General features: G+C 37.7%; 1 protein-coding gene across 1 annotated transcript; it reads right to left on the reverse strand.

Moving 5' to 3' along the window:
• Nucleotides 1-617: 617 nt before the first annotated feature.
• On the reverse strand, nucleotides 618-20,793 carry LOC143882235 (AT-hook motif nuclear-localized protein 11-like). Its single transcript, XM_077385725.1, has 5 exons — nucleotides 19,356-20,793; nucleotides 15,659-15,726; nucleotides 12,160-12,291; nucleotides 1,591-1,752; nucleotides 618-1,132 (listed from the first exon to the last, which is right to left on the reverse strand). The coding sequence occupies exons 1-5, from the start codon at nucleotides 19,780-19,782 to the stop codon at nucleotides 902-904; spliced, it is 1,020 nt and encodes a 339-aa protein (XP_077241840.1). The 5' UTR covers nucleotides 19,783-20,793; the 3' UTR covers nucleotides 618-901.
• Between the last annotated feature and the right edge of the window lie 2,919 nt (nucleotides 20,794-23,712).

The following is a 23,712-nucleotide window of genomic DNA, read 5'->3' on the forward strand; positions in this document are numbered from 1 at the left end:
AAACAATAGCAAAGAACAAAAATGAATACCACAGAACCCTGCATAAGATCAGAGGAGAAAATGACACCTTCTCTATTGCTTTTATCCTCAGTTCAACAACCAGAAATGCAGAGAGAGAGAGAGAGAGAGAGAGAGAGAGAGAGCAGAGCAGGAATGAATGTGTATTAGAGCAGAGCAGGAATGAAAATGGAGATGAAGAGACAAGGTGAAGGAAACAGATGGCGACCCGAGTGAATAAAAGTGTACAAGTAGACACTGAGATCACATTCACATCAAGTCAAATTCAAAGTTTTCAGACAAAACCCAAACATACAAGGAGATACCGTAGAAAACTCGTCCCTGATGAAAAAGATTTCTGCAGAACTCAAGCAACCCATAATCTGCAAAGCCTATCTTTCTTGGGACTTGACTTTAGATTTGAGGCTGGAAATATGTAGAACGGTTCAGTGAGAGACATCTTCTAAGAACTGTATCAGTAATTTGAGATTGCAATCCTATGAAACATCAGATCAGCCGTTGACCTCTTTCAATGATCAATGTCCCTTAACTCACAGAAGTCATGCAGACAGACCCAGTCATGGAAAATATGACAAAAAAAAAACAATCTGAGAAAAGAATTAAGTTAAAGATGGGTTGCTCCTACGGAGCTCTAGCTTTTTAATTTTTATAAAACAGATACAAGATGCTTCTATCTAAGAAACAAGATAATCTCTAGGATTAAACTCTCCCTACATTTCACAACAATAGAACTACTAAGGGGGCTCAAAATGTCTGATTTTCTGCAAAAACAAGTTAACACAAAAAGGCAGAGTTAGAAGAGCATGCTCACCAGTTTCACTATTCACAGGTTCACCAATGGCCACACATATTCACATCACCCCCCATGTGTAGATAGACACGATTATCCACGTGTCAAGTCAATATCCATATGAGCATTCCTCATATCCATCGGCCGTGAACCAGGCCACAACCCACCCATTATTGACGAATGGAGATTTTGATTAGGTGGAGCACTGATCGATGTAGCTGACTTATCACCAGTTGGATGTTTGGATTCAGCATTAGGCTCAGGGCCGGACCCTGATTTGTTCTTTGTTTTTGTGCCACCGTAAATAAAACTCCCCACTATTACCTGTAGCAAGTTTTCATGTCATGTAGCGAAGTTTTGCAGCATACCTAACTGAAGCTTACCGAAATATCAGATAAAAGACTAGGAAAAATATCAGGAAATCCAGATATTCTAGAAAGACTAGGAAAAAAAATCAGGAAATCCAAATATTCTAACATGCACAGGGGAGGCCTTGGTTTATCCATTCAACCCCAATGCACATGTTAGAACATTTAACTGAATTCACCCAGTTTTCAACGTGAATCCAATATATTGGAAACACGCAGATATGCCTCACAAGAACCCAACCTCCAGATGACAAGCATTGGAAATCGTACATTCAAAATATCATATATTTTTTGACAAGCATTGGAAATCATATATGCAACAATAAAACTATGATACCCTATGTCATAAAAAAAAAAAAAAAAAAAAACTATGAAATGAAAATTAATGGAGAAAATAGAGGGTGAACCAATTACCTGGACCGGGCTTGCAGCAATGAGCATTCCACCGACTCCACCACCAATGACACGACCATCGGGACTAGAGAGGGAGACACTAAGACCACCCGTTCGGCTGCATGACTCGCCATTGTCAGTGAGCAAGTATGAACCTGATAAGCACAGTATCTCGAAACGTCCCTGCACAAGTTCAACACACCATACAATGTTGCTGCCTGTAAGAGAGAGAGAGAGAGAGAGAGAGAGAGAGAGAGAGAGAGAGAGAGAGAGAAGGTGTGGGTTCCCAAACAAGAAAGGAGCATTTTGTGCATATTGTAGGCAAACAGTAGATTGGTCATAGTCTACATAATACAGTGACTGACAATTCTGACCATCCGATGAGAGGACTTCAGCCCATTGAATGTCGAATATCACTCATTTTTGTTATTAATAATCCATTTTTATGCCCCCAATCCGACAAGATTTTCCGACAAGTTCAAGTTTTGGACTATGGCCAATCCATCATGATGCTCTCCCAAAACATTCCAGATCTCACATATTAGATTATCATACAGCAGAAAAAAGTTCAAAATTCAGCAAACAATAGTATCATGTGATTATAACCTGTACAGTTGGATGAGTTTTGAGGGCTAGAAATCTGTCACAAATATATATATATATATATATATATATATATATGAGGAAAGTGTTGGTGAGCTTAAGCTCACCAAACTTATGGTGAGCTTAAGCGCCCCAATCACATGGGTCCTACATTTTCTGTGGTGATCCAAACCATTCATTTGCAAGGCCCTATCATAGATAGGGTGTGTACCAAAAATCAGCTCAATAAGATCATCCTAACTCCTCCATTTGTGGAGGACAAAAATGGGCAAATTTGTGGACAAATAATGTCTGTCCATTTTGATCTCCACAAATGGATGGGTTAGGATGATCCTATGGAGTTGGTTTTTGGTACACACCCTATCTATGATAGGGCCTTGCAAATGAATGGTTTGGATCACCACAGAAAATGTGGGACCCATGTGATTGGGCGCTTAAGCTCACCATAAGTTTGGTGAGCTTAAGCTCACCAACACTTTCCTCTCTCTCTCTCTCTCTCTCTCTCTCTCTCTCTCTCTATATATATATATATATATATATATATATATATATATATATATATATATATATATACATATATTTATATTTTCAGTTTTATATTAAGAAAAAAAATTAAAATTATTTTATGTATATGAGAATAGTGTTCCTGCACAGCTGCTCAAATAGCGTTCAAAAACTCATGTGGCCCACATTTTTGGGGTGATCCAAAGCATTCATTTGAAAGGCCCTTCCATGGATAGGGTGTGTACCAAAAATCAGCCCTATAGGATCATCCTAAACCAATCAAAGGTGGAGGGGAAAATGAACAGACACTGTTTCTGACCATTTTTCCCTCCACAAATGGCACGGTTAGGATGATCCTAAAGGGCTCATTTTTGGTACACACCCTATTCATGGAAGGGCCTTCCAAATGAATGCTTTGGATCACCCAAAAAATGTGGGGCGGCATGAGTTTTTGAAGCAGTTGCTCAGATAAGCTATCTGAGCAGCTGTACAGGAACACTAGTCTCTCTGTCTCTCTCTCTCTCTCTCTCTCTCTCTCTCTCTCTATATATATATATATATATATATATATATATATATATATATATATATATATATATATACTAGTAAACAACCCCGTGCGATGCACGGGCCGACAAAGAACTGTATGGACCACATCATAGGTTGATCCAAACCGTCCATGTGATGGAACACAACATAAATAAGTTGTGCCCGTAAAATCATTTCCATAGGCTGATCCTAGCCCTCCAATCTATAGAGGTCTCCATCATTGTTGTTCCTCTTAAGGTGCCCGGAATTCGTCAATATTTTTAAAGGTGTCCTGAATCCGTAGTATTATGTAATATGTTCACAAAAAATCGTAGTATTATGTAACATATGCACCCAATCCGTAATATTGCAAAGACAAAACATCACTATGTTGACTTTGTCCACTTTTTTATTAAAAAAGCATAAAGGAGCGGGGTAGGATTGAAATTATGTGGCTTTAATGGGTGCCTTTGTTAAAAAGCATAAAGGAGGGGGTAGGATTGAAAATATGTGGGTTGAATGGGTGCCTTTGTTAAAAAAAGTGATGTGTAATTCTCATAGAATTTTGGGAGAAATTAAAATAATTCTCTCATTTTCTCTTCTGCTATATATATATATATATATATATAGGGGAAAGTGATGGTGAGCGGTCGCTCATATAGCTTATATGCGCAGTCGATTAATAACCGTGGATTTGAAACGATCCTGGCCATTCCCTGACCTTTTCAGAAACAAAAAAAAAACATATGTTCGACGTTCTCTCTCCCTCTCTCTTTCTCACCCAAAACCAGACGCCATCTCCAACGGAGAAATCTGCCGTCTCTCCGCACGGTGCCATCTCTGTAGCCATCCACGGCGGTGCCGTCTCTATTCGACGTTCTCTCTCCCTCTCTCTTTCTCGACCGATGCCATCCCCGCACGGTGCCATCTTCGTAGACGCGCCCAAAATCGGCCCTCCCCTTCCTTCTCGACGGTGAAATCTGCCATCTCCGCACGGTGTTTTCTCCTCCAACGAACCAGGCGTCGTTCTCCTCCCCAGGTAAGTTCTATATTTCATTTTTTATCTTTTTTTCCCTCTTCTAGGGGTTTCAGTTAGGTTTTTTTTGTTTCTAGGTTTTTAACTGTTAGGGTTTTGATTTTTTTAATAAAATATACTGGCCATACCAGCAACTTCAATGGCGATGAGGAATTTGTGGGATTTAGTGATTTTTTTTTGTGGGATTTAGGGTTTGTGGGATTTTGTGATTTTTTCTTCTTCTGTGTCTGTTTCTCTCTGCAGCTTCAATGTCGATGACAAATTTGTACAACGAGATCAATTGATGTTTGTAGGGAAAAAAATTCTCTATGCAGCTTCAATCGACAGATGCAATTAAAAAAAATTCTCCCTAGGGTTTCTACGGAAAATCGTGAATCATTGATGTTTGTAGGGTATTTCTTTTTCTCCATTGAAAATCATAATTTTGTTTTATGGATGGTTTTCTCTCTTTTAATGCTTTTATCTCTTTTCCCCTTTCATTTTGTAATAAAAAATCATGAATTCTTTGTGGGTATCCATTCCTGTTAGCTTGTAGTGTTGAAGATTTACAAAAATAAAATCATTTCTGTTGGAGTATTAAGTGTTGGAGTTACTTTTCTTTGCTTCTATAAGCTTAAATGTAACGTTACTTAAGCAATATAGACTTGATAGATTTGATTTTACCTGTTAGATATCGATTTTTGGTAGAAGATAAATTTTGAGCTGTGGATGTATGGGTGTGATCATATCTACAAGTTCCACTTGTAGAATGCTTGATAACAAAAGCATGAAAAGGTGTAAATACTTATTATTTTTCTTTTTCTTTTTATTTTTCATCAGAAGTTCCCATGGGAAAGCAGAATGCACATTGTTTCAATCTCATTAATCATTTTCTTGTTAGGTGTTAGAAGTCTGGGGTTTAAGATGTTGGAGACTAGTTTATGGGGAAATTAGGGCTTTAGATACTGTGGTAACAAATTTATGAAATTTCTGTTTGAAGAAAAAAACTGTTTATTTAAATTGGAATTGAGCCTTTTCTTGCATTGTATTGGATCTGGAGTTCTAGATTTGTTGAGGAGTAATTGGTTTGGAAATTATGGCTTCAGGTATCAAGATTATATAAAAAAATTCTGGAATTTTTATTGAAAGAGCAAACTTGTTTTTTGAATCAGCCTTTTAAATGTTAAAAAAAAAATCTATTAGAATTTCAGAATTTAGATACATGGAGGACTCGTTGCTCAGGAAGTTAGTACTGAGGTTTTTAGATATCAAGTGTTGGACTACTAATAATCAAAATGATGATAGCACACTCCTGATAGGGGTTTGTCAGTTAAGAAGGCCCATTAATTACTCAACAAATAAAACCTTTCTTCCTCACCCAAAATCCAAATGCAAGGGGATTGTATTTGATGTTATTTGTAGTTCATATTATATTTCCATTGGTTTTATGCAGATTCAGAGAAACTCAATTAATGGCATCCTCTCGCAATAGTAGTTCTAGTAGACGTGGTATCAGAATTGCTACAAGAAATTGTAAATGTGAGAGAAAGCTTCTATCCAAATAACGCAGACGGATGAGAATGGCAATAGAGGCCGCCTGTTTTACGCTTGTGCCTTCTTCTGTGTAAGTAAGCAGTGAATAATTCTAATTTTTACTAGTATGTGAAGTTTCAAATTCCTAACTCTTATACAACACGCAGGAAGGAAGTACAAAGAAGTGCAATTATTTCCGTTGGTGCAAAGAAGATATGGATGACAATGAAGTTGGTTTGAATAGGGATGATATAGCCGAATTGAAGAATGACAATATCCGCGTGCATTGACTCTTCATGTTCGTCATCCTCTTGCTCATCCCTTAAAGTCATCTATTTCGAAGCAAGAAAAATGAAAAAATTACAACATTGATAAAGACAATTAGTAAGAATAAGAAATTGAAGAGGTTGACATAAGAAATCCAAACCTTCTGTTTCTTTTTATTTTCTTGTCCACATGTTATCATGTAATGGCCAATTTCTCCACATTTCTTGCACCTTCGTATCTGCTTTGGTTGGGATTGGGACTTTTCTATCAGGGATTTGAACCGGGTAGCAACCTTTGGACGGCCCTTGGTTCTTACAGGTTGGGGGTCGCGAATAGAAATCTCAACTCCTTGGCTAACAAAGCTGGTTACTACTTCGCTCCCACTGTTTGCCAAATCAACTTCCTTGTCTCTCATCTCCTTCTCAGAGTCCAACAACCAAGCATCAAGGGTTTCATTCACCTTCTTGAAAAGAGTGTTATTATCTTTAAACCTATCTAGAAGTGTTTGAAACTTTGTTATTAGGCACCATCTGTGAAGTGGAGATACGTCATTATTATCCAACTCTCTCATAAACACTCCACTATCCACACGATATCTAACCCCAGTTGTCCATCTATTTAAGATATATTGTTGGGGAATGCTCATCAATTGCTTCTTGGACATAATGCGGAGTATGTGTTTGCATAAAATTCCTTTCGTCTCGAACATCGCGCACTCACATGTTGCCTTTACCCCTTTAGATTCATCGTACACAACTTTGCACCATTTCCACTTCTCATCAACACTTAATCCAACTTTGTATACTGCCACAATGCCACTCTTTTCCACCTTCTCATGATAACAGTCAATACTATCCTTAAATTCTGCCTGAATATGTCAAACATTGTCTTCGTATAAGACTTACTAGCTTCTTCTTCCAATTTGCTCCTTGAAACAAGTACAGGCTTCGTAGTTTTAGACTTGAAATCTTCTTGGGACTCCGCTTTACGGCGTTCAATAAGTGCCCTATCATATTGCTCTACGAATTCTTTTAAGCTTGTGTTCTGATTTACATATCCATCAAAGAAAGAATTGATGCTTTCACTGCGCGCACTGGATGTCATGCCAGCAGTGAATGTGTCCCTGAAATATGCTGGCACCCAGTGGGTCCGTACATCCCACATTTTTGCTAACCATCCGTTTTCTTCAATATGATATTTCTGAATCAAATTTTCCCATGCTACCTCACAGTCTTCCTTTTGTCTCGTGTAAAACCATTTCTTGTAATCCTTGGAAAATTCAGTAGTGGGATCTCGCATTAATGGAACATGCTCAAGTAGATGCTTACTGATGTGCAAAAAGCAAAATTTGTGATGCGTATTTGGAAAGACGGTTCTGATAGCATTTCGCATCGCCCCATCCATATCTGTGATGATACAACCAGGAGCTCTCCCGAACATGCAGTCCAACCACTGCTCAAATAGCCATGTAAATGTCTTCTGTTTCGTCTGTTATAAGCGCACATCCAAATAAGGTGCTCTGCCTGTGGTGATTTACTCCAGTAAATGGTGCAAAAGGCATTATAAACCTGTTCGTCCTATACGTTACATCAAACACAATGACATCACTAAAGGTTAGATATGCATCTCTAGCTCGTGAATTGGCCCAAAACATTGATCGCAAGTTACCATTAATATCCAACTCCATTTTGAAAAAAAAAATTTGGTCCTCTGATTGTTTCGCTTGGAATTTCTGTGCTACCAAAACGCCTTCTTGCCCCATATTATTCACCCTCTGTTTTCTCAAATGGCAAACCACCTGATTTGTCGTTATAGAACTACCTGATCCTTTATATGAAACATTAATGGCCTTCGCAATATTAGCAGGATGGATTGAGGTTGTACTCAGGTCGTCCATCAAATTCTTAACTACCTGAGTCTTGATAAATTTGTTATGCGAATGATGCATTTGTCTTTTCAGTGGAGAAGTAAGCTCATGACAATGTACATCTTCAAAAGCTTTAACTTTCCACTTCCCATCAATTAATGAGATATCCATTTTCGTTTTACAACCCTCCCTGACAGTCCGAAGTGGCTTCACAACTCTATCAACCACCACATTTTTAGCTTTACTGCTTTTGAACCCTGCTCTATCACAAAGAAATCTCTTAAATATCACTTTCTGTGTTATCTTCGACTTATAAGTTGATGATTTCCGTACTCCAAAACCGGTGGCCAACCCATATATATTATAAAACTCGTATGCATCATTTTCACTATCAAATATCTGATCCAAAAAGGGTTTCTTACCCAGCTTCCTCTCACCACCATCATCAATATCAACAAATTCTACACCGCCCTCCTCATTTGGATCTCCCTCCTCATTTGGGTCTACCTCCTCATCAACAGATATATATCCCACCTCACTTTCATCATTTCCTAACATATCGCCAACCATAATCAGTCTATTAGCGTCAATATCATCAATTGATAAACCAAAATCTATACAATCTCTATCATCCATTAACTTGAGTACACTTCTTCAATCCCTTCACTTCAAGACAATCAAATAAAACAAAAAACATGTAAGCCAAATCAATGTCAATTACATAATAATAAACCAAAGCATAAACATAAGCACAAATCTATAGAAATGCTTGGTCTATCCAACTCAGCAAATAACCAACAGGAACAGCAGAAAAACTCATGAACTCCGAATCTTTTTAAATACAAAAAATCGCCACATCCAGATACATTACTCTATCATAGCATCGGCATCAAAGTTACCAACAAAAGCCATTAAAACACAAAAAACCCCTCCAAATAAGTTAAAAACCCCACCAAAAAGAGGAAATGAAAGGGGAAAAGAGATAAAAGCATTAAAAAAGAGAAAACCATCCATGATTCATGATTTTTCCTAAATACATTACCCTTAAAATCCTGGAAACAAAAAAGTTGAAAAACCCAATAGGTTGCCACTGAAAAAAAAAATTATGATTTTGGAAAAACCCAATAGGTTTCCTCTCTGTCTAAAGCTTTAATCTTTCTACATTCTCACTAAAACAAAATTATGATTTTCAATGGAGAAAAAAAAATACCCTACAAACATCAATGATTCACGATTTTCCATAGAAAGCCTAGGGAGAATTTTTTTTAATTGCATCTGTCGATTGAAGCTGCAGAGAGAATTTTTTTCCCCTACAAACATCAATTGATCTCGTTGTACAAATTTCTCATCGACATTGAAGCTGCAGAGAGAAACAGACACAGAAGAAAAAAAATCACAAAATCCCACAACCCCTAAATCCCACAAATTCCTCATCGCCATTGAAGCTGCTGGTATGGCCAGTATGTTTTAAAGGAAAAATTATTAAAAAAATCAAAACCCTAACAGTTAAAAACTTAGAAACAAAAAAAACCTAACTGAAACCCCTAGAAGAGGGAAAAAAAGATAAAAAATGAAATATAGAACTTACCTGGGGAGGAGAACGACGCCTAGTTCGTTGGAGGAGAAAACACCGTGCGGAGATGGCAGATTTCACCGTCGAGAAGGAAGGGGAGGGCGGATTTTGGGCGCGTCTACGGAGATGGCACCGTGCGGAGATGGCATCGGTCGAGAAAGAGAGAGGGAGAGAGAACGTCGAATAGAGACGGCACCGCCGTGGATGGCTACGGAGATGGCACCGTGCGGAGAGACGGCAGATTTCTCCGTCGGAGATGGCGTCTAGTTTTGGGTGAGAAAGAGAGAGGGAGAGAGAACGTCGAACAGATGTTTTTTTTGTTTCTGAAAAGGTCAGGGAATGGCCAGGATCGTTTCAAATCCACGGTTATTAATCGACTGCGCATATAAGATATATGAGCGACCGCTCACCATCACTTTCCCCATATATATATATATATATATATATATATATATATATATATATATATATGAGGAAAGGGATTGTACACTCGAGTGTACCAAGTTTATAGTACGCTCAAGTGCCCAATCACATGTGGGCCCACTTCGTTAGGATGATCCAAAGCATTCATTTGAAAGGCCCTTACATAGATGGGGTGTGTACCAAAAATCAGCTCCATAGGATCATCCTAACCCATCCATTTGTGGAGGTCAAAATGGACAGACACTGTTTGTCCACAAATCTGCCCATTTGTGCCCTCCACTTTTGGAGGGGTTAGGATGATTCAATGGAGCTGATTTTTGGTACACACCTTATCTATGATAGGGCCTTGCAAATGAATGCTTTGGAACACCACAAAAAATGTGGGACCCATGTGATTGGGCACTCGAGCGTACCATAAGCTTGGTACGCTCGAGCGTACAATCCTTTTCCTCTATATATATATATATATATATATATATATATATATAGGGAAAGGTGTGCGTACTCAGTCGAGTAGATAAGCTTATCTACTCGGTCGGGTTAAAAACAGTGGGGGCCCACATTTTTGGGGTGATCCAAACCATTCATTTGAAAGGCCCTTACCTAGATAGGGTGTCCACAAAAAATCAGCCCCATAGGATCATCCTAACCCATGCAACAGAGGAGGGAAAAATGGGGAAAAATGGACAAACATAGCTTGTCCACAAATCTACCCATTTTTCCCTCCACTATTGGATGGGTTAGGATGATCCTATGGGGCTGATTTTTTGTGGACACCCTATCTAGGTAAGGGCCTTTCAAATGAATGATTTGGATCACCCCAAAAATGTGGGCCCCCACTGTTTTTAACCCGACCGAGTAGATAAGCTTATCTACTCGACCGAGTACGCACACTTTTCCCATATATATATATATATATATATATATATATATATAGAGAGAGAGAGAGAGAGAGAGAGGAAACTGTTGGTGAGCTTAAGCGCCCAATCACATGGGGGGCCACTTTGTTAGGATGATCCAAAGCATTCATTTCAAAGTCCCTTACATAGATGGGGGGTGCACCAAAAATCAGCTCCATAGGATCATCCTAACCCCTCCATTTGTGGAGGACAAAAATGGACAGACACAAATCTGCCCCATTTTTATCTGCCCCATTTTTGTCCTCCACAAATGGAGGGGTTAGGATGATCCTATGGAGCTGATTTTTGGTACACCCCTTATCTATGATAAGACCTTGCAAATGAATGGTTTGGATCACTCCCCAAAATGTGGGACCCATGTGATTGGGGAGCTTAAGCGCACCATAAGTTTGGTGCGCTTAAGCTCACCAACAGTTTCCTCATATAAATTTAAGAAAAAAATATAAAATACAAATATCATAAAAATATTGGGATAATATCGTGATATTATAGCGATATTTTTATGATAAAATGGAAATATCGCTATATTTTTAAAATCTTGGGATTATTTCAGGATTTCTTCGTTTTATCAAAATGTCACGATAAAAATGTGACATTTTGAAAATATTGGAGATAGTTGTGACATAGATAGAATTGGAAGGCCAAGTAAGTTGACGGCAGAAATATATCCCATACGGGTGGCATACGTGTAAGTGTTATGAACCCGACCCACCCACGCACCCCCGCAACTCTCTCTCTCTCTCTCTCTCTCTCTCTCTCTCTCTCTCTCTCTCTGGATTTGCTGTACCAAACAGTACATCAATCAGGCAATCCTAACATGTACAATTGGAAGAGTTTTGAGATCAAGAAATGGAGGGTAAAGGGAAATTGGCACACACCACATTCAACAGGCAAAAGTCCGACCGGGCAATTAGAATAACCAGATTAGTGTATTTTGGGGCTACGACCCATCCACAAAAGGGCCTGCCAGGACAATCAATCCGGATCTCCAGCAATTGAAAGAGGATAGCTGATCAATATTTTGATAGGGTCATACGGCAAAGTAATAAAAATAAGTTTAACATATAACTTTTCCCTTTACTACATGTTACAGATTATATATAACAATACTACTTGATATATAATATTAAAATTTCCATCCGATTATAGATCAAGTAAAATTGTGTGGCATGTATGAGCAAATTTTGAGCTGAGAGAGGCTTCTGACGGACTGTTCGGAACTAAAAGTAAAACACAAGATGTGTACATGTTTCGATCTTTTTTTTTTCTGAATGGCAGTATAGATCTTTTGCTAGACTGAAGATGTTTCGATCTTTTAGTCTAATATGTATATGAAAGTATTATCAAATGTGTGAACCTCATAAGTGACCGTGCCCCCAGAAGTTGCTGGCTGACGAAGTGTCACTGTAGAGACAGCACCATTAGCTGAGAGAATGCAAACAGCCCTTGGCCCCTGTTGAGAAAATGACATAATCTTTGTCACAATATCCTGCACAAGGGGCCAAATAACATTTTTAAGTCATCACGCCTGTGTAACAAAATCAAAATACATGTAAACTAGATAAATGAGATTATTGCCAATCCTAAAATGTTAATTTCGATTAGCATGAAAAGAAAGCAATTCCTTTTACATGAGATGCAAAATTACAAACCACATGGTATGTTCTCTACAATAAATAATTCCTGCATCCAGGCATGACACAGCCTCAATCTAAACTATGTGATATGAAGTCAAGCATGTCTTGATTCTCGTTTCTTGTAAGTTTCATTTTCCGAGATCCAGGAACACATATGCCACTGACAGAATCCATATAAAAGAATGCCAACAAAAAATTTCCTAGACTGGTCCTTTTTATGCATGAGACATGGTTTCACATTTTTTTTTTTAATGGTGGAAAATTTCATTCATAATAAAGGTGACTGAGGAGGTCAATCCCAGAAGTACAGGGCGGAAGGCAAACAACAATAGAACATAAAACCAATACAAAAGAAAGCACAGATCAAGGGGGCTTTGTTCGAATAAAACTGAAAGATGTCTTTGTTCGAATCTACAAACTTCCTTTTTTCAAGGAGGCTTTGGAGGAAAAAAAAAAGGGCTCGCCGGCTTAGTTGGGAAAAAGTAAAGGCAGATGAAATAGAGAGACTTGAAAAACTGATAGCAGTCTCTTTAGAGGATTCACAGGATTCAAGGGCACTCTAGACAAGGAGGTGAGCTTGGAGATCCAGAATCGAATGGGTGTGGAGGCCAATGATAAAGGGAATGACAGAATGGTTGAGGAAAGTGAAGGTGGGGAAGAAAATATTGTTCTCCCATCTAAGGAATTAGACGAGATGCTGGCTATAGGTGATGTTTTTGGGATAGGCTTCGATGATGATCTAGAAGCTACGAAGCAACTTTTCTTATCTATGGCGATCAGAGACTTGAAGGGCGGAAGGGAGGCTTGTCTGGAACAGGAGGACGGGAAGATTGGTGAAAAAATGGGGGCCGAGGGTAGCATACCCTAAAGGAAAGGCCATCCGGCCCCAGATAAGAGTTGGTAAGTCTCCCTAGCTGTTCAGAAAAAAGAGGAAAAAAAAAAGAGAGAAAAAGAAAAAGAAAAGAGAAGAGAAAATAATTATCAATTAAAGGAGAATAGAGTCAAGAAAAAAGAAAATGGAGTTTAATATATTGATAATTTCAGGAAGTGTGTTCATTGGCGGAAAGTTGATTTCCCTAGGCTTGAGAATCCTCAGTGTCTCTCGTTTAGGGTTGACTCCTTCCTTAGTCTTTTGCCTGAAGATGGTAGTGTTTTTTCTAAAATTAGTCCGGAGATAGCTAACGTTTAAATAGCATTGTGAAATACTTGGGTTGTGGGTTTGTCGATGGTAAATCTTCTTGACGATCATCCAAGATAGCTAACGTTTAAATAGCATTGTGAAATACTTGTCTATATCCAGAATTACACAATCTACAATAGTCATGGCTTGAGAGACTCTATCTTTCGCTTAGACTTTTTTGTCTAGATACTCTAGCCTTGCTATATTTTCTTGGAGGTTTATGTTTGATCTAGAGTTTTAAAGCTTCAGAGTGCAAGCTTGGTATTTGTTAGGAGACTTGGTTTATCCGCAGTTTCAGAAGGGTACAAATGAAGGTGTATAAAGAATGTTATGGGAGTTGTAAAGAAAGCATGCTGTTGCAAAGAAGAAAGGAGAAGTTTAGGCTATTGTACTTTGACTTACTTTGTTGCATTTTCGAATTGGTCTCGGGTGTGCTCGTGCCAATACTCTTCAATATTTTGTAACGAAGGATGGGACTCCTGGTCCCGAATGCTATCTCAATATTAATGAAATATGTCAACTTTAAAAAAAAAAGGGGGCAAAAAATCAAATAATTCCAGGCCTTGCTTAAATACTCCTTCCCTTTCTAGTCGGTCTGCCCTATTAGCAGATCTCTAGGCATGTGAGCGAAAATGACCGATGAACCTTCAATAATAAAATGGGTCTCATCAAAAAGATGAGCAAACTGCCAAGGTGGGACTAAGGATCCTCTTAGCCAACGGATTCTATTGAGGGAATAGCCTTCCACTATTACCCATTTACCCTATTCAAATCATTCTCATGTAGGACGGGGAAGGCAGATAGAAGAAAGCGGATAAAAGAGAAGAAGAAGAGAATAGAAGGAGAAGAATAGAAGAAGAATAGGGGAAGAAGAGAAGAACAAGAATAGAAGAGAAAGAGGCAAATGAGGAAGAAGAAGTAATATAGGGGAGAAATTCTCAATCAATCAATCAATCATCAAAACTGAGAATCTATACCGAATAAGGCCTATAGATAGGCAATGGAAATAAATTTCCATGAAAAATAAAAGCCCTAAAACTAAAAACATGAAAATAAAATCCTAGAAACTAAATAACATGGAAATAAAATCCTAGAAACTAAATACTAAATAACATGTAAATAAATCCTAATCGGAAAATTTGCCACTTATTGGGCCTACAATTTGCATCACATCCCTATCCAGACTTTTGATCCCCTGATGAGCCAACATGGTTTCACATATTGTGGGAAGGAAAACTGTAGAAACTCCCCCATAAAAGAATGCAGATAGATAAAAGGGAAATGATAATCCAATAAAGTAAATATAAAAAGATTTATGTGCTGTTTGTCTATAACCACAATATTAAATAGTAATTACCAGGGCGAGGCATTCACATCTTAAAGCGGAATGCAGGGCCATTAGTTGGTAGAAGCATCAAAAGTTACTCAATGACTTATACGTTCTGAGGTGCTAAACCTAGGTTTTGAAATATAGATCCACCAGACTATTCTATGGCGTTCTACCATCATGGAATGAAAGCACCAAAACCATGATAACTGAACCCAAACAGCCCCCAATGTTACATTGTCAACAACAAGAAACTGCTATAACGATGAGAAGATTTGTAACTGTGAAACAACCAGCAACTCCAAAAGCTTAAGCTGTTGGAGAAGTTGTTATTAAATCTTTTATACTTTAACACTCCCCCTCACGTGTGGCCCCTCTTTTTTAGGGTTGGCCTACACGTGGCACATGTGGCCCCACTTTTGGGTTTGCCATTGCATGTGGATTGTTACTATCAAGGAGAGGTTTGAACCTAGGCAATTGCTCTGATACCATGTGAAACAACCAGTAACTCCAAAAGCTTAAGCTGTTGGGGAAGGTGTTATTAAATCTTTTACACTTGAACAGTAACGAAGCTTGTTAAGAGAATAACAAAATATCCTAAAGAAGTAGCTTGGAGTATTACTTCATCGGCTCCGGTACAACTTAGTATTTCATTAAGAAAAACACATTACGGACAAAGTTTTTAGTAACTATTCATAGCGTTATAGCATACCTCTCCTACTGGAATTGTTATTATGTGTGGAGTAAAACCCATTCCAGCCGAACCAGACAGCCATTCACCTAGCAAGACAATTAACAGTTAAAACGTGCAATTCTCTTACACCCAGAAGAACAATTCCACACAACAGAATTAGAAATCTAAGGCGGATAATCCATACAAATTCTCCTAAGATGTTCCAATAATCAAGTTTGAATAACTACTAAATTTTAAAGAGACTCGAGAAAAAAACAATAAAGTGAATAAATACAATCTAATACATTGAGACATCATAAACGTTTTTCATTTTTTTAAGAGAAACATAATCCATCTGTGTCTTAAAAAAACAATTTTACGCTACTTTAGAACTAAAGGAGATAATCCACAACCACTGGGAACAAGAAAAGAAATTGAACCAATTGATAAATATTACGCACGAGGCTTACTATGAACACAAACAGAAGGCAATTTAAGAGAAGAAAGCCATTAGTTCTCTACGTGGTATGATAAAATAAAAGCAAAATCATACCTGTCAGCAGAACATGGAATCAATATAGTCTCTCCCAACTGGATCAGTTCATCCACAAGAATATATCGATTCATTCTAAGAAAGAACGGATCCAAGTAAGCAAGGTTATTTAATTCTTTCTTCTGCTTTCTATACAGATATGATCATATGAATTAGGAGATTGAAGAGACAGGAAGGAAACTATAGAAGAAGAGCGTGAAGAGATGCAAATCAATGACTTTAGCAATGGCGAGTCCTGATACAATGTCCCTGGATGATTACTTGGAGTGTTGAGGTAGCGTACTCATAAAGCTCAATGATCTCCACAAATTTTAAAGTGAGGATGCCTAAGTGTAGTGAACGAGATATTGCACTCTACGTGGCCTTACAAATATTTTAAGTAGAGTTTTTGGACTCACATATTGTATGTTTCAAGCGAGTGGCTCGTGTTGATAAGAAAGATTTTGATTATAACGATTTTAGGGAAAACAAGGGAAGAAAGGGCACACGGCCCATTTGAATGGAAACTATGGAAATTTTAAATGATGAGATATAATTGAGAAAAATAAAAGAATAAGGCATTGGTAACCAGAAATTTGATCCCACTGTAGGTGTGAAATGGGAAAGAAATCTCAAGACTGTATACTTTATCCATGAAAATCGCCACTCCCGTTGTTTTCCCATTTTCTTTTACATCCCCACCTCGTTCATCATTCCTCTACGAAATGATAAGGAGCTAGAACAATTTGACATCATGGCTCACCGAAAACCAAAAAGCACATGTACTTAGCCAGTCAAAAATGTCACTCAGCTCTTTTCAACATTAACCCTAAACTGTCAAGCTCATCTATAAATAGCTGCCCCCTTCGCATTTATAAGAGGCCTTCTCTTTTAGTAACCTTATCTGAGTGAGGTCAATCACAAAGCATGCGGACTCTTGTTCGCTACAAGGCAACTCATTTGGGGATCAAACCAAGCATTTCTAGTTACAAATCATGCGATTTAGTTTTTGAATTTAAATTCTATAGTTTAAATTTCTATTGTTTCTGTTAAGACAAGTTCACTATTTTAGTTAAAATCAACACAATTTGAATATTGCATGTTGATACGAACCACACATGTGAAAGGTGAAGGTGAAGGTGGCGAATCCAAAACTCTTCTTAAAGTCCTAGTGAATCGATCACATGCCACACACCCGTTTGCTACAGAAGGGCTTTTTTTCATGATCTAAAAAACAACTTTCTAGAGATTGTCTAAATTTGCAAACCGTGAATAAAGTATGATATCAGGAAAGTAAGTAAAGAAATGACGGGGGAGAATGAAGAAAAGGAACAAAATGAAAAGAACATACTCAAGTCAATGCATTAGGTTCTTTTGCTCTAGGTAACAAAGATTTCAACACAACTCGAAGCTCTCTTAAAAGTAAACTATGCAGAAGGCTGATCAACCAATTTCTCACACATACTTGTAGCAAAAAAGGTTGGACAAATTAAACAAATGCAAGGGAGATTCACGTTGTGATTGGATTATTCCGAGAAATTCTTGGTTTGAATAATTAAACCGATCAGTTAAAAGCATGAGAGACACCCAATATGATTGGTTTTTTAAAGGAAGCCCTTAACTTGAAATATAATAAGCATCCAGTGAGTGTTCTAGATTGGACTTCCTGCACCCCTATCTTCTTTAACCTTTTCTTGGTGTCTCCATTACTCTCTTTCTAGGATGAATTACACTTGTATTAAATACAATCAAGATCCACCTACGGAAGACAGGAAGTAGTATATTAAAGCCCACTTCGAAAGAAAATGATGGATTTCTTGTCATCTATTAGATTAAACTCTAGTATTGGCTCGATAATTGATACTCAGTGCTAATACCAAAGACTACTACTAAAACAATGTCTCCTGCTTTTACCGCTTTTCCTTTACATCTCACTTTTGGGCACCACAAATTTGTCAGGAAAGGAGTTTCTGAGCATGGTAGCTCATTGGCTTGTAGGGTATGCATCAAAGGTGAAGAGTTAACTTAGCTGCTTATGGTGCACACAAACTGAGGGGCATCTTTTCATATTACAGCTTTGACATGAACTAGTCGCTATATTATAGGGAAATAAGTACACAAGAAGCGGTAATAATGAATACATTGTGCACATTGTTTAGAATCGTAAAGAGATCTTCATTAAAGGATACATTGTGCACATTGTGAAGACAAAAAGAACAAATTTGTATGAGGTGTCACAGACCTCCTATCCTAGATGCTTGAACATATAGGAACCACTACCATTTAATATCGTATAATAGGAATACATTTCAGTAGAAGTGTCAAATTTTAATAGAAGTTAAGCTTCCAAGAAACGCATTCCTAAGCTGAAAGAACAGGATTTAACTTACTCGTTTATAGTGGACTGATATATTACAGAAGTTGATGTAACTATATACTTATTTATTTAACTAAATTCTTATTTCAAAGAAAGAGGTTTGGCAAATTACAAGAAAGAAGCTCATACAACAAGATTTTCCTATCTCAATTGTTCTCAGTATTGTCTGAAAGAAGTCTGTCAATAAATACTACAAAGATAAGATAATATTAAAAAAAAAAATGTGCACAAAAGGCATTACTGATCCACAAAAAGAGATAGTAGAAAAGAAAAAAGAAGGCCTCCTCACACATTTACTGAGAGTAATCCAAGATTAGAGATAAATTTCAAATGGTGAACCTTCATATTCCATTCCGTGGAAGAGACCCATGCTATACCAGTTGCAACACTACAAAGACCCAGATAGGGATTGAGAGAGGTGGCCAAGATAAGCCAAAAACCCAAGTTTAACCATGAAAAAGCTGATCAGTTCATTGACATTCCACCTCTAGAGAACTCTGAAGGATTCCAAAACTTAAAAAGTAACAACCAAGTCAAGAGTTCCTCTTTTTTCGTTCTTTTGGTAACGTAGCCCAAATTATTATATATTACCAATTCATCAAATTTAGTCTACTGAAAACCAAAAGTGTGAAAAGAAAGGTTGAGGTAAACCTAGTGCACCAGTGACCACCTTTAATCAAAGGAAAACACATCATTGAATTCTGATTGCAAACTTCCCAAGGATAACCATATAATAGATGATACTCAATTCAAAGTTATTTTCTGACTAACAACCAAATTCAATTATTATGGGGCATAAAATGCAATGCTCAGTCAAGAAAACTCACCAAGAGAAGCTAATTGTTGTTTTCTTCCTGACCCAGGTGGCCGCCCTCTACCCCGCTTTTGCGTTGTAGGCGTGAGTGACCCCGGAGTAGTAGTAGGAGTAGACGCTCTGTGAGCTGGAGCAGACGATCTCGGAGATAATGCGAGAGATACAGTTCCATCAGGTCCATATTTCCGCGGTCTACCCCTTTTCCTTTTTACAGTCTCACCTGATGTCAATCCACCCACATTCATGCTTTGAGACGAAACTGAATTATCCACATGAAATGTAGATCCAACAGAATTGCCTCCAATGTTAGACTGTATTATACTCGGGTTCGACAATGGACGAATACTAGTTGGTACATGAAACCCAGCCTGTGTTCCAGAACTAGACCCACCCATTCCTCTCTGCATAAAAAATGATGCCATGGCTTCCCTCCCATCCATGCATTTACTTGAAAAAATAATCACTACACCTAAACTCAAATCTTCCCAATCACTTATTATAAACTCAATATTCCCAATCACTGGTCATACCAACCATTTCTTCAATTGGACTTGTATTGGGTGTTTAATTTTGGGATGCTTTGTAAAAGCTATCACAAGAAATCCCTAAAAATTTTACACAGAAATTAAAAACAAACTGCTCAGAGCAAGAAAGCTACAGCTTTTAACAGAGCTCAAATTTCAAATAGATACAGAAAAAGGATTGAAAGATCATTGCCATAATGAGAGAAAGAAGGAACAGATGTCTAAATACGAGCAAATTCAAAGAAGAAAAGCTGAAAATAAAACCCTAGATCTAAAGACGAACCGAAGAGAACAACTGAGAGAATCTGAAGATCCACGAATAAAAGTTTCAACTAAAGCCAGAACATAGATTTCAGCCTTCTTTAAGAGGAGATGAGAAGAAAAAAAAAATGAAATTAAAGATCGAACACTTTGTCCATAATAAGACAAAAAAAATATGAAAAGAGGAGAAGTAGATTTCAAGCTTCTTCCACAGAATGTAGCGACAAACAACTGTAAGAAGCTTGAAATCTAACAAGAAAAGCTGAGAAAATAAAATTCAAACACTTGTGCTTTGAAAAATGAAAATATAAAAAGCTGAAAAAGCTAAGACTACGAAAAGCTGAGAAATTAAAGGTCGAACAGTTATTTGAAAATCGTGAGGAGAGGAAAAATTGAATTGGAGTTAAATGCGAAGGAGGAAAGTAAGTCTAATTGGCTCTGAAAAATTACAGAAAACGCCATTGGAGGGCAGAGTACCCTAGATATAGAGGGTACAGGGTTCAGATAACGCTATTTGAGGGCAGAGTGCCCTAGATATAGAGGGTACAGGGTTCCTTATCGCCATGCATTTGTTTTTCTTTTAGGGCAGAGAGCTCTGCTAAAAACTGCTTTTACGTATGAAGACGAGAGAGACCCGAACAGGAGTTCCACGGATCAACACAAAATCCCACTCTGGATAAGAAAATATTAAAACAAATAAAATTGGTAAATGATATCTGCGCCGAGTGTTTTTTAAAACAAACAAAATTAGTAAATGATATCTGCGCCACGCTTTTGATAAACATGCGCTCCACTTATTTGTCGTGTAGTATTCAAAAAGCGCTTAAAACCTTTTTTTTACATGCTAGACTACAAGCAAGTGGAACGCATGTTTATCAAAACACTTAGGCGCAGATATCATTTCCCATAAAATTTGATATTTTCATTATGGGAGAAGATTTTTTCGCCTCCACTATAGGATTATGCGCCCCTCTCCCTTTAACGTGAATTGCGGACAGACTTGAACGCTTTTTCGCAACAAGGGGCGCATTATCCTACAGTGAGGGCGAAAAAATCATCATTATTTAATAAACAGTTGAAAGAAGCTAAAATAAGACGTGGCTGTTACTCTGTTAGTCACCTAAGTAAGACGTGGCTGTTACTCTGTTAGTCACTAGTAACAGTCCGTTTCTGGGCCCACTTATTTCACGTGGACGTGATCCAGCCCGTCGATCTGACCAGATACCACAACCTAGGGCCCACCTTGATTGAATGATACTAGATTCTTGATACATTATGTTAAAGAAAGTAAAATGCTATAAAGACTGTGTAAGTTAGGATCCTTCCTAACAGACTCTATTGGGCCCCACCTGTGCTGTTTATATGTGATCTGATCCGTTGAATTAAGCCGCATCTATAAATCCAGAATTCTATCTTTGACAATACTCTGATTGAATAATCCTAGGCCCTTAATCTATAAAGCATGGTTAAGGATTCACCAACTGTGACTCTCACCCGTTCTCATCAATCTGAGCCGTTGGTATTGTAGGGGTTTTTCTTATGAATGATTTCTTATTTTCTAATGAAAACAAAACTTTTTCGATCGCATCATCATGATCGACAAGATCAACGGTCCCGATTATAAATAAAATCTCGGTTAGGACCCAAATACTGATTATTAGGATTCATCAGACGGTGAGCCTGTGCCTAGTAAATAGAAAGGATATTTCCAAAAAATTTTATATTTTTGTGGAATCTAGTTTTTGTTTGGGATCATGGACTTGAAATAGTTTTAATATGGATAGTTTATAATTTTCTGGATTCCGTTTCTGTTTTTTCTAGTGGGTTTTGTGGAGCGCATTTATTTTGGACTCCCAACAAAACAAGTGTTGTCGTTTTCCTTATTTCTACTCATTCATCATTACGAGATATTGGATGGGCTATTTTAGGAAAGCACTTCTAAAACGGAACTCCGTTCTGAAAACTAAAGAAGAGAGTGAAAGTGGTCATCCATTTGATCATTTTCGTGTTTTTTTTTGTGCTTATGTGGATTCTAGGGGTGTAAACGAGCCGAGCTTGGCCAGGCTCGGCTCGTCTCGTTAAGTTCAAAAGCTCGGCTCGGCTCGGCCATGCTCACGAGCCTTATCGAGCTCGGATTATATTAAGTTCACACCCCTCATCTTCCCTGGACAGCCCTATCTAGTGTGATTTGACTACTCTTAATCTGACTACTCTTTTTACACTAGGGGGGTGGTCCAAGTAACAAATGGGGTTCCAAAAAAGAAGTGACATATTTTGCCTCCCCCTTTCACTCCCTAGACAACCCTTTTAGTTTATATATTAATATATAATATATATATTTAAATATATTAAATTCTTAATGAGCCTTAACGAGCCTGGCCAGCCGGCTCGGCTCGGCTCGTTAAGGAATCGAGCTGAGCTCGAGTGAGCTTCCGAGCCCAAGCCAAAATTGACACCCTTAGTGGATTCGACCACATAATATCATTGTCGTCATGTAGAGGACCTGTGTTTTTCTTTACAAAACAGATTTCCGTTCTGCTAGTTAGTAGTCCTTACACCGGAGTGGGATTGCCATTTTGAACATATTTTTTTGTTTATTTGACCATTTTTTTACTACATTTATTTGAATAGACACCAAATTAAACCCGAGTTTTTCTAGTTTTTTTCCGCACCTATCAGGTTTTGCTAACTATGTTTTCTATTGTTAGTAAAGCCATATCCTTATCTAAAGCTGATAATTAAAGAGATCTTAACCTGGATTTTAAAAGCTATAACTTGGATTGTACATTTTCAGGATTGTAAATTCCTGGTTTCAGCTTATAAAATCCAGGTTTAGCTTATAAAATTCAAGTTTTTGCTTCTAAAATCCAGGATTTTACAATCCTAGACTATAAAATCCATGTATCCGAATAGCCCATAAAACCGATAAAACCATGCCTCTCTCTCTCTCACACACACACAGGTGAACCATCACCACATAATCCTCTTTCTTTAATAAAACATCCTTTTCACAAGGAGCCCTTCAAAGATATCATTATTTACCTAAAGATCAGCTTTTCTATAGGTGGAATGAATTGTCGGACAAAGAAAGGATGTGAAATAACAAAGGATATTTATAGTTGGTATAACAACCCACTTGTTGAATTTTGAAATGAGAAATGAGATTTAGATATCGGTGGGATTTTTTCTTGACTTAGAAACTCTTTTTGTTTTTCAAAATGGGTTGTTTAAGTTTTAGACCAGGATATTACTATTAGAAAATTGGTATTTAGATCTGTACGTTAGGGATTCTAAATTAACCGCAATTTAAGATGCCACAGAAAATACAACCGAATATCTGCAAATAAATAAAACAGAAGAAAAGATGACTTATCGAGTTGAGGTGCAAAGGATCTCTTCTCGGCGTATGCCTCCAAGATACAACAACTCTCGCTCCAGGGGTGTGTACTCAAGCAACCCGGATGCCTTAGAACTTGCAGGAAGACTTTCCACTTAGGATGTCTTTATGTTTCCTCTAAATCCGATTTTATAGAAAAGAAATGATCCGTTGAAAATCGAAACGTTGCAATCTTTATTGCGTAATTA

This window comes from Tasmannia lanceolata, unplaced genomic scaffold (assembly GCF_043159265.1).
Source record: "Tasmannia lanceolata isolate RefF3 unplaced genomic scaffold, GAP_Taslan_0.1 ptg000007l, whole genome shotgun sequence".
Classification (NCBI taxonomy): domain Eukaryota; kingdom Viridiplantae; phylum Streptophyta; class Magnoliopsida; order Canellales; family Winteraceae; genus Tasmannia; species Tasmannia lanceolata.